The 12,839-nt window shown below is 34.7% G+C and overlaps 1 protein-coding gene across 1 annotated transcript in view; it reads right to left on the bottom strand.

Annotated features, from left to right (window-relative positions):
- Positions 1-3,262: 3,262 nt before the first annotated feature.
- The window catches only part of LOC106474653 (rho GTPase-activating protein 7-like), a 98,746-nt gene continuing 89,169 nt past the window's right edge, over positions 3,263-12,839 (bottom strand). The window contains exons 7-10 of the mRNA XM_022381275.1: positions 10,946-11,006; positions 8,017-9,127; positions 4,148-4,268; positions 3,263-3,551 (exon numbers count right to left, since the gene is read on the bottom strand). Coding sequence (XP_022236983.1) covers positions 3,263-3,551; positions 4,148-4,268; positions 8,017-9,127; positions 10,946-11,006 — 1,582 coding nt within the window. The remainder of the gene's footprint in view (positions 3,552-4,147; positions 4,269-8,016; positions 9,128-10,945; positions 11,007-12,839) is intronic.

A 12,839-nucleotide genomic window follows, 5' to 3' on the forward strand; every position in this document is an offset into this window, starting at 1 on the left:
CGTCACATTATAAACCCCCACGGCTGAAAGGGCGAGCATGTTTGATGGGACAGGGATTCTAACCCGCGACTGTCAGATTGCGAGTCGAGTGCCCTAACCACCTGGCCATGCCGGGCCTTTCAAGTTGAATAAACCTATCAAACTTTTCCAATCTTGAATTGAAATAGCTTCTTGGACCCTTACCAGGTTATTGTAAACGTGTTTAAAAACGACGCGAAATAGGTCGATCTCTGAGAGGCGTTTTGGGATTTGTGGTATTTAATAATTTTTACGTTATCCAAGTGTTAGAAAAATGTCATGTATTTATGTGTTTTAAAAGATTTTTTTTATATTACAGTTACAATTTAAACACCTCTGAGAGTTAACAGTTATGTAAAAAATACTTTTATTTATTGGGCATAGGTAGTAGATCTCCTGAACGACTTATACACCTGTTTTGATTCCATCATAGAAAATTTTGATGTCTACAAGGTAAGTCTTGTTTTTTTTAGAAATATCTGTAGAAACCACGAATCAAATGCTGGTGTTTTGCAACATAATGATGTACGAATATTAAGCCAACTTGGATTATTTTCACTTAAAGTTGTTGTTTTTATGTAGTAGGAATCCGAATTTTGGAATTTCATTTTATATAGCCACGTCCCCAAAGAACTTTACAATTAGCAAACATAATTTTAAGTTTTAATAATATATATAAATTTGTTTGTTGTTAAGCACAAAGCTACAATATGGGCTATCTATGATGTGCCCATCGCGGGTATCGAAGCCCGGTTTTTAGCGTCATAAGCCTTCAGACCTACCGTTGAACCACTGAGGACAATATTATAAGACAGCGTTAAGAAGGAGGCTATGTATAACAAGCATCAAATGTAAAGTGGTTTGACAATGTCATATTTTGAAAAGGATGCATTGATGCATCACGGATATCGAAGCCCAGCGTCATAAGCCTTCAGACCTACCGCTGAACCACTGAGGACAAGGTTATAAGACAGCGTTAAGAAGGAGGCTATGTATAACAGGCATCAAATGTAAAGTGGTTTGACAATGTCATATTTTGAAAAGGATGCATTGATTAATGTTGTTAAGCTATACGATGGACTGTCTACGCTCAACCCATCACGGGTATCGAAACCCGATTTTTATAGTTGTAAGCCTGTAGACTAACCGCTGAGCCCTTGGGGGGGGCATTTAGAAAAGGAGTTAGTCATACATTTTTGGAGCATGCACTATAAATACTAGGCTTCGTGACATCTTCAAGAAAATATGGGTTGTTTCAAAACTAAAAAATGCTGACATCTGTTGTTGTTTTTTAAATAGTTTTACCGGGGTATTGGTAGATGCACTTTATAATTTAGATTTATTGTTGCCTTTGCTTCATTGTTGATTGCGCTCTTGCCTGAAAACGTTGTTTTCGTTGTTACAAGCCTATGTTTCCCAAAGGATTATAGAGTACAGTCCTTGTCACAGAATCTCCACTGTGCGTGAATGTCAGCTTCCTTCAAAGACACAAAAGTCCATTGGAGCCCCCCATCGGAGAACTTAACAGCTCTGTGATGGAATACCTGTTTCTTCCACCATGTTCCTCATTTTGAGGCGTGTGATCCTTCAGCAGTTTGAAAGCTTTGTTTATTATTTTGCTATTACGATTCCAGTAATTATGCCCAACTTCATCATAATGGCGGCTTTTATTAAGTAGATAAAGGTGTTGCTCCGAGTTGGTCTAGAGAATTATTTCACAATTCGTTGCTGTCCTAAGTGCGCTATTTTCTGGATTTTTCTTTTCCACAGAGAACATTTAAAAGCTTCCTTCTTCGAAATGTTGTGTTATTTGGTTCCATGTTCTCCAAAAATATTGTTACTTGAACATTTCTATTCGGAAAGCTTTTTTTAAGAATCTCCAAACACAATTTATCCGTGGTAGCACTGCACTGTCGGATGTTCGATAATCCGCTGTGAACCAAATATATAGATATTAACTATGTTGTAGGTGGCGCCATGACTCTCACCTGCGGAGACGCACTACTGATTAACGTATACTAATTGTTCAAATAAGGCGTGATTAACTTTTCGTATGTCATGGAGAAAGCCACATTGGGCTATCTGCTGTGTCCACCGCGGGGTATCGAACCCCCGGATTTTACCCTTGTAAGCCAATAGACTTACTGCTGTCCCACCGGAGGACATACCGTGGAGGAAAAAAAACTAGATGTTTTATTTTGCTTCTTTGTATTTACAGTAGTAGCATCTGTTACATAAAAAGAAACACATTCTTTTAATGAAGCCCCCCAGTAGCACAGCGGTATGTCTACGCTAGAAACCGGGTTTCGATACCCGTGGTGGGCAGAGCACAGATAGCCAATTGTGTAGCTTTGTGCTTAATACCAAACAAACTTTAAATGAAAATAACTATGTTCTTAAATTATCGACGGTTTTTACCCTGAAGAAAAGTATGTGCATACATCTGGTAAATTATATTGTTTGAGAGGTCTTTTTAACACGTTAGATTAATAAATTCATCATTAAATATATGGCAATCAATCATTCTATCTTCTTTACAGGTTGAAACCATAGGAGATGCATACATGGTAGTATCAGGGTTACCCGTTCGTAATGGAAACTTTCATGCACGAGAAGTAGCCCGGATGTCGATAGCCTTGTTGAATGCTGTAGTGTCATTTACGATACGTCACAGGACAAATGAACAACTTAAACTGAGAATAGGAATTCATACAGGTTAGTTGGCATTTTGCATATTAAGATATAAAAGTTGTATATATATTGAAATAACTAAAAGAAGTAATATTAGTCACGTCCTAAATGTTTTTGCGACGTTAGATTTGTATTAGGCAAATATGGATACAAGTTCGAACTCGCGACCCTCAGATTGCGAGTCGAGTGCCCTAACCACCTCGCCATGCCGGGCCATTTAGCAGTGATACACTAGAGAAAACGCAGATAGTCATCACCACCCAACATCAACTCTTGGGCTACTTTTTTACCAACGAATAGTGGGATTGACCGTCACATTATAACGCCCCCACGGCTGAAAGGGCGAGCATGTTTGGTAGGACGGGGATTCGAACCCGCGACCCTCAGATTGCGAGTCGAGCGCCTTATCCACCTGGCCATGCCGGGCCTAAAGCAGCCGCACTCAAATGGTTAAAGAAAACTTCGTAGTTCCTCGTGTGTTAAAAGTACCATACTCCACAAAACACAAAAGAATTAAACAATAAATTTAAACAATATGAAACTCTATAGTGAATTAATTCGAAAGACAAGGATGTCTGGAATGGTAATATGTGATGTTCAAATTACCCTTGTAATCCGGACTCCGTATTCGTCGAATAAAGTTGGGAACCCTCCAACTCCAACCAGTTTTGCTAGACGGTGAATGTTTTTCCATAAATGTTGTCAATTTGAGAAGAGAAAGTTTACGTAGTTTCATTAGTTGTATGCAAGACAGACTGTTGATATCCACAGAAATAGATGGGGAATTAGCGGATAATAGTGCCGGAAAATGAGATTCATTGTCAATTTTCTTTGAAAGAAGTCTAAAAGATGGAAATTCACATAATTACTGTATGTAGAGGTTAGCCGTTTTTTTTTTCAAAATACATTTATAAATTAAAAAATAGGTATAAATTACACTAATAAATAATCCTGCTTTTTGGAGAACCCGAATGGAAATATCTCGAAAACATTTATTTTGCTTAAAAGTGCAAACATCGGTAACTTCACAGCAATAAGTGTTTTACGCGTTTTAAATTTTGTTTAACATATACAAAATTAAGTTTAAATGAGGGATTTTATAAGTTTGTTTCATATTTTCAGATTATGGTTAGTTCGTGGTTTGCTTTACTTATTATATGGCCACTTAATTCAAACGAATACGAAGTTTTGAAGCAAGATTGTCATCTGTTTCTTACTAAATCGTTGATTTCTTGGTTATTTAAATATGTATTTTCAGATTATGGTTAGTTCGTGGTTTGCTTTACTTATTATATGGCCACTTAATTCAAACGAGTACGAAGCTTTTGAAGCAAGATTGTCATCTGTTTCTTACTAAATCGTTGATTTTTTGGTTATTTAAATATGTATTTTCATTTAAATATTTTGCAATAAAGTTGAAGCCTATGAAACAGCTTACATGGAAGTCCTTGTTAATGACGATCCTACACCTGAATCACATCTATCTCTGTAGTTTGCTTCTTCCATCTTTGTTTTCCTACCCAGGTCAGCAATTAAATCAGGTTCTTTCACCTTAAAACCTGTAGAAACAATAGAATCAAGTTATAAACAATCGCTGTAATCATTCTAAATGTGTGTCATTTCTTTCATATTTTGATGTTAAACCTCTTTCTGTAGATAATATTGTATTTATAAAATAAATGAACACGCACTATATGCGTTAATCATGTATGTAAAAATGTTCTGCCACTATGATAAAAAATGCTTTCATTTTGTTCCGTACTGCACTATAAGACCAATAGTATTGTTTTATGTTTTGAGAGGAAATTTATTTTATCAATAATATCTTTCTAGAATTAGGAGGATTTATTTTAATCAATACGTAAGTTTCTGCCTTGCATATGATTTTATTTATGATTTTCAATTTGAAAATGTTTTAACATGTTAACTTAACATGAAATAAACACGAGTATGGTTTTATTCTCCTTAAAAATAAGCTTCATCAAAGTAAAGTGAAACTTTCTGATTTTTACATGATTTGGATTATAAAGTTAAATAAGAAAATGTTTTAACGTATTACTACATGAAATAAACATAAATGTATAGTTATATTTTCCTTAAAAATAATCTTCATTCAAGCGAAGTGAATCATACACGTCAAGACTCAGGCTATACTCAATGACTTATCAAAATGGAAAGCAAGTTACCTATTTTTTTTTACGCTATTCAAATCCATAATGAAAGAACATTTCTGTGATCTTATTAATTTGAAATATTTTGTTATACTTTAGTTACATGTTAACCCTAAAAATTAAAATAGAAACATTTTCAGGTTTAAAACAGGATGAACTGTTTATATGTGCATATAAACAAACCTTAATGCAAGTGACATCTTGTAATTTATTTCCATCGTGTTATTGCAAGACATTAACGAATATCATACACACCCTATTTCGGGATTTTATATTAAAAGTTACATCTTGAAAGTGTTGAAACATTATTCAATCTTTTATTTCTGACCACTCCTTTGTGAAGTTTGTCAGTCAGCATTGGCTTATCTAGGAACAAGTTAAAAATCGATTCAAAAATGTAATTTTGGAATTATTTATGTCAAAAAGTACAACAATCGCGCAATATACTGCAGAACTCAGAGGAATTCCCTTTTAGTACAGAATAAAGTGAAAAAAAAATCCCATTCAACAAAATGGAACTGTAAAAACACACTTTCCGGACTACTCGATAAAAAAAGAGAATCAGAAAGAAAGTGATTTCCAAATTTCAAAACTCAGAGTAATTCCCTTTTAGTACAGAATAAAGTGAAAAAAGATCCCATTCAACAAAATGGAACTGTAAAAACACACTTTCCGGACTACTCGATAAAAAAAAGAGAATCAGAAAGAAAGTGATTTCCAAATTTCAAAACTCAGAGTAATTCCCTTTTAGTACAGAGTAAAGTGAAAAAAGATCCCATTCAACAAAATGGAACTGTAAAAACACACTTTCCGGCCTACTCGATAAAAAAAAAAGAGAATCAGAAAGAAAATGATTTCCAAATTTCAAAACTAATAACAAATGAGAGAAATGTTATTCTATTAGAGATGAGTCAGTATAGAAATAAAGGTATGATAACAACTATAAACAGTTACCGTTCATAAGTATGGAGTTATTAAGTCTGGATCATAAATCAATATTTACATGTATGATCCTATTCATTACATAGAAACTTTAGGCAAGTAAGTTTAAAAGTTAATCGCACTTCATAAAACAATTCTCCAAGTCACGTGCTTCTCTTGGAACTACTTCCCCTATCGTCGATCTCGCACAATCCGATATCCATGATTCTGAATTACTGCCAACACCACAATTTCAATTGTAACAAGCTTCTAAGAAAGACAATTAAATCGATCTTTGATCCATGGTCTTAGTAAAGATCTTCCATTATACATGATCATTAACTTACAAGACCATGTTTTAGAAAATCGAATGCACAGAAGTCAGGTGACTTCTAAAGAAGAGGAAGCTTCATCTTATAATTTTACAAGGACTATTTGTGTCCCTAATTTGGAGCCCAGAGACTAGAAGAAAGGCAGTTAATCAATAACATCCAACTCCAACTCTTGGGCGACTCTTTTTCTGACCAAATAGTGGTATTTGACAGTCACTCTAATAGTGTACTTACAATCCCAAAGTGTGGAGTGCGTTTTAGTGGCAATTGGAACAGAACCATGAATCCTTACATTCACAGTCCAGTCACGTTAATCACTAAGCTACGCCTGGTACATAGAATATAGCACAAATACTGTAGAAATACTACTGTGCTCTTACATTGTGATCTTTAACGCTTACCTTATTGGGCGTACTAGCTATGCGGTGTAAACATTTCATGGCGCATAAAACATTCTTCTAAGAGTGATTAATGTTTACCTGTGCTGTACTGATAACTTTGTGAAGTTTAAATTTCCCATTACATGAGTACACTGTGGCAACCATCAGGCTCGACAAGAAACTTTCTTGACATTTTTTGTACCATGTTAGAAAGTTCAGATGTTGGAAAAACTTTCAACATTTAAGTAAAAAGTATTGTTCATGCATATTGTCTCTCTCCAACATATGTCTTATGGTTTTTACTCCTCTACAAAGGAATGGTCTTTTGAATTCGAATACATACAACTGGTTGATTAGGATATGTAGAACTTGTTTATATTTGAGAGTTGACTGTCAGTGTTATCATATAGCTTTAGCTGTAGTAGTCCTGAATCACCCCTTAAACGTTTGTACCATACCATGTTACACCTACTAGGGTTGATTCATGTACTACAGTTTACCTTGTAAGTGAAGATAGCGAAAAGACATCATAAAAAAAAATTTAGTATTGACATTTAATAACATTTATTCCTAGATAGACGAACCGTTAAATAGTAAGGAATAATAACATCCATATAAGTATTCGATTAGGAATATAATGAGGAAAATCAAAGATCATAAATAGCATATTTCTATGATTATTTGTATAATATTTTAATAAAGGCAAAATAGCATGAAATAATCTGAAAATAATCATTTTAGGTAAATTACATAGATCTTTCTTCGGTGATATTGTAAATGGCCGTCTATGGACAATATCAACCAGTTTTCCATAACATAAGCTTGAAATCCATAATGAAAAACTTCATCAAATATAGCCTAGAAATTTACTGAATAATAAATAAACTTTGGAGAATAATTATACAGTAATTTTTTACCTGCTCTTCGAATTTACTGTTTGAGAGAGTCACAATAAAGTTTTTTTTTATGATGTCTAATCACAAATTTATTATTTTGATCTATAAAAGTAACATTTAAGGCACAACAGTTTCATGCTAGTCCTAAGATATCTGCTAAAATTATAAAAAAATAGCTCTTATGGAGTTATTATGTTTTGTCTAGATACAAAGTTTGAGCTTTAAAAATTGTTCATGATCATTTTTAGCCCTGTTGTTATTCGGGATTTTATCATAAGGGTCTTAACACAATATTTCGAATGGGAATATCATATACTTAAAAAATTCACTTTAGATTATCGACTGGTTTTATTAACCAAAATAAGTAAAAGATTTTGGGTTGCATATTAATTAACACATTAGTTTTTCTAATTTTTATGATAAAATTTTAGGGTTGTAGCTATTACAGTTTTCAGCCTTTTCAAAAATAGTTAAGGTTTCTTTTTTAACGCTTGTCATAAGGAGAACAATCTATAATACCTTCTTAATATAAAATAACGCTAAGCTATTACCATGATGCTATATAACATAGAAAATTTAGAAAAGGAAATTATAATATATATAATACCTTCGGAACCCCCGGTATGGCAACAATCATTTCTGTCGGTACTGTAAGTGCTTAAAACGTGAGGGTGTTCAGGCAAGTTATCATAAACACTAGTGCGTTCTTCACCATTTTCATCTTCAAAAGGCAAAGATATAAAACAGTTTTCACTCTTAACATTTTGATTTCCCTTGAGATGGCATCTTGATGAGCTGTTTGATTTTTTTTCATCATCTTTATGATCTTGAGTGCCTCTCCTTAAGTTCTTACCTACAAGATCAAATGCAGGATTTGAAAACCGCCCAATACTTCTGGATACACTACTAGTCGCGATTCTCCTCATATCGTTTATTCGTTCACCAGAAGACTCTGTGCTGTCGAATACATTGGTATCAATTCCAAGTAACTGATGCCACCTCGAGTTTTGAGAGATAACTTGCGTTTTGTAACGGCCCCCATCTGAACAATCTTCTGAGTTAGATATGCGATCTGACGTGATACTGTCCTTAGATTGCCGATGCAACAGACGAGGTGAGGATGTGCTACTACTTGCTGGACTTTCGTCTGGAACACTACCTCTAGGAAACCAGTTCCTGCGCATATTAATGAAACCCCAGGGTGCACTAATTACCAAACTTTCATTGCTATACTTTTTCTTCCGTCTATCCGTGAAACTTTCGACTCTTCTCAAGAGCGTTTTAGCGCTGTTCTTCAGTTTTTCGCTTCCACTCCTTCTAAGACTAATTCCGATATTTCCAGAGGTTTTCCGTGGGCTTTCGAGGGTAATTTCTGGGCTATATGTAGAGAACCCTTTTGACTCTGATCTGGAAGCTTGTCCGTCTTCGTCCATAAGAATAGTAGTTGGAGTATAGGCTTGATTAATGGGTTCTTGACGAATGCTATCAGAGCTACTATGTTGGTCTTCAACAAATACACTATCATAGCTACTGCTATTAAAAGCTTCTTCTATTGTGCAAGTTTCTTTTTTATTACAAGCATTTAAGGACTTCTTGGAAGATGCAGCTTTCCCTCTAATTGGTGAAGGAACCCTTGACCAGCGCTGGCTTGTTCGCTGAAACTTCCAGTTTTCACTAAGAGCACATTGTTCTTCATCATCACTTTCCTCCTTCTTATCCTAAGTTATAAGAATTAACATGAATAAAACATAATAAATTTTAAGTACAACTATTCGAATAGTATAAAACAAAATGTACGATTTTGCAGGATTTTACGATAATTCTCTTAGTCTACCATGAATTAAAATAATGAAACTTGGAAAATTGTTAAATAGAAAGAAAACTAATATGTACAGCATTGGAAATATTCATCTAAGTGCACAGGTGATACACGTATAGCAGTAACAAAAAGTAATTGTAAATAAATGGTGAATTTATCATTAGTACAGTACATTATTAAGATAAATTAATGGTATACTGATACTGACAGGTATAAGTTTGTTTTTAACCATCGATTCATTTCCTCAGGACGTGTTGGGTAGGAATTTATCTTTCAGCAAGAATGCATAAAATGTGATGAAGCATCATTACCTGGGAAGAAAAAGAGGTCGATGGTACATTGGCAACCATGGATTGACCGGCACAATACGAATATTTTTAAGGTTGTAGGAGTTTACATGGAAACCCAAATGATCAAACGGCAATCAAACAACTTGGCTGAGTTGTAGAGGGTGATACAGGATATTTAGAAGAATATTTCAAAATCAGTTTATAAATTAATGAAGTTCGTTTTGTACTTTCTACAATTTTATTTGGCAACAATAAATTATAGTTATTTTGATGGCAGAGTGGAGAGCAGCAGTACGGTCAATGTACAGTATTTGTGGTGAAATATGCTGGGGGACCAATACAAGTGTGGGTTGCATCTCAGTCAATGGTTTGGAGATTTATTTTGATTTATCTGTAAAGCCCCCACACACACACACTCCAGCTTTCTTCATCCCACTGTTGTAAGTCTGATGCCCATTTCAGCATTTTGATTTATTTATCTCTCCCAAAATTCAGTGGCTTTGGATCAGCTACACATCTGCTGAAGCCGCTTCATGCTAACACATATCTTGCTGTTCTAAAAGTAACAATCATACCTGCACACAAAGCTAGGTTGTTGGAAAGATTTTTGTAGTATTATGAACCACGCAAAGAGCATGCCCTGAATTACTTGACATCACTTTAAAAAGTTTGGACTTTCTTCTTCCACCGTTTCCATTATCAACATTACTAGTTTCAAGTACTCTCTTCACAGTTTCAGTACAGTTTCTACTGAAATATCGAATTTTACCTTAATCTGTCGCACAGAGGAGCCTATACCAGCCAAAATTTGGTTCCTACACGTTTGTCATATGACATATCTCTATTGGAAGCCATGAGTGCAATCACCACACTATTGCTGGGAACAGTATAATTGCTTGTGCTTTCATTGGCATTATCCTAACTTGACACTGTCTGATTGATTGAATAACAGCCAGTCACAGTGTAAAGTATCAACACGTTAATGTTCTCTAGTGCGATTCGTTTTCATACAGTAGAGATTTTGTTGAATAAGACCGATGTCTGTAGGTTTACTTTCTTCTTAGAAATCTTCTCAAGAAGTCGATAGGCCTTTTTAACATCGGTCTTATTCAACAAAATCTGCCTACAAGAAAATCTGTCACCAAAGTACACCAACATACAGTAGAGAGAGAATACTATTTCAGATACTGTTTTCATAATTATTTCCAATACTGGCAGAGAAGTGCTTTTCATAATGTTAAGTTAACAACGAGTAATTGTGTATTTCTAACCTGTTTAATCTTTGCTTTAACTCTTTTAAGAAATTATAATGCTGATTTTGATTAAAAAGACAATTAACATCAAAACGTCTAGAGTCACACTAATAAAGACAAAACATTGCTGCTGTACACAATAAACCCAAACAAAAATAAATTGATCACACTTACAGATTTTCTGGGTAGGTAATCTACTTTCATTTTTGCACACTTGTTAAGCGTATTGAGCCGTCTGCAATAAAATGGAATAACATACATTAGAAAATATCAAAAAACCTTTGACAGACAATTTTAATAAAATTTTGTTCGAATGTCAATATACCACTAACTCTCATGTAGTTTTGGTTCTCTACAGGGTGTAATTCACGTAACACTAATAAGTGTACTTTATATATATACATTTATTACACTCACACACATACATGTATATGCACAGATAAACATAAGTTACTACTATAAGAATGTACGGAAAATTTAACTTATTAATAATATACATTAATTATTCCTTACAATATCACAACTTTATTCCAACGTAGTATATTTGCCAACATTTTCTTGTTCCATACGTAGCCTAGTGGTTAGCATGTCATACGCAAACTCCGAGTTTGAGTCGTGGTGCTACCAACTATGCTTTGAAATTTTAACAGCAAGTGCACTATAAGAGCGACACTCTATCCTGCTATTTAGTTATCAGATCCTGTTCAGGCAGTAGGTGCTACCAACTGATTACCTTGTTTCTGGTTCGCGGTTCCAAATTAGGCCATTGTGTGCATGAAGTGTGTTTCAACAAACAAATAAACCCCAGCTTTTTCTTTGGTGCATATGAAGTGACGGAGAGATCAAAAAATTATTATTCAAATACACTCTTTGAAACAATTAATGTGTAATTGAAATTTGTAATATTATAAAGTAAAATCCAATGTTATGAAACAATGTCAATCCCCACTTTCCATTTACTATTACGCAACTCAGGCAGTAAACCAAAAATTTGGTAAGTGTAGTTTTACGACTTTACAGTTCACTTTAATACGAAGTATGATCACTCCGAACAGCAAGAGCAGTCAGGCATCGATATCGGGGCTGAAAATCAGAATGTTTCTAAAGTCCTGGTTCAGCCGACAGAATTTCAGCTAGTTTGGTACAGTTCTCATCCATTACACTGAAGTCAGAACCAACTGCACCAGCATATGGTTGCAGAAATGGTCGTAGAATGTAGTCCATACGACGCCATTAATGGTATCATTACGTAGGGTCTAAAAGTTAGTACATTTACCAGTAATCATCCGTACAAACAACATATTTCCACTATTGAAACACACAGCATATTCCTATATGAAAATGGTGGTGTACCTCGTTTCAGATGATCACGTCCGATTGTGGGTGTGTTGACCTCTATTACAGTGCGTTCGTTGACTTTTGGAGTGATGGATGTAACGTCAGACAGAAGTTACTCTTTGCCACACTTTTTTACTGGCTTGATCTGTCAATAAATTTGGCCTGCTTGTCCTGTTGTCTTCCAGTTCCAAAGAACATTACCCATAGTTGATGTGAGAAAACCCAATGTGATGGAAATGACGTGAACACTCATAACCTCCAATTAGCACCAATAACCTTTCTATGTTAGTGGTCAGTCAGCTTTGCGACATTTCAAACATAGCTAATATTCCCTATCTGCCGAACACCTTTTTAAGCATATGCTGCTTTGTACTACGGGGAACATATATACATGCAGGTTGTGAGGCTAATTCAGAGTTTGGGTGTGCTGTGTCAATACAGCTTCAGGTCAACATTAGGCTAATTCAGAGTTTGGGTGTGCTGTGTCAATACAGCTTCAGGTCAACATTATTTCAAGAAGAATAAATTTACATAAATATTCCTAACAATATGTAGTTGCATCTTATAAACGTAAGCTTTGTGATAATAAACTTCGATTGGTTCACAATAGTTTAATAACATAAAATATTTAGTTGAGTTATTCAAAAAAAAAATCTCCCAAATACTGCTTCGTAAAATATAGTTTTAAAAATTCTTTAAAGCCGAAAGCGAACATACAAGCGTTATCTTG

The sequence above is a fragment of the Limulus polyphemus genome, unplaced genomic scaffold (assembly GCF_000517525.1).
Source record: "Limulus polyphemus unplaced genomic scaffold, Limulus_polyphemus-2.1.2 Scaffold6, whole genome shotgun sequence".
Taxonomy (NCBI): domain Eukaryota; kingdom Metazoa; phylum Arthropoda; class Merostomata; order Xiphosura; family Limulidae; genus Limulus; species Limulus polyphemus.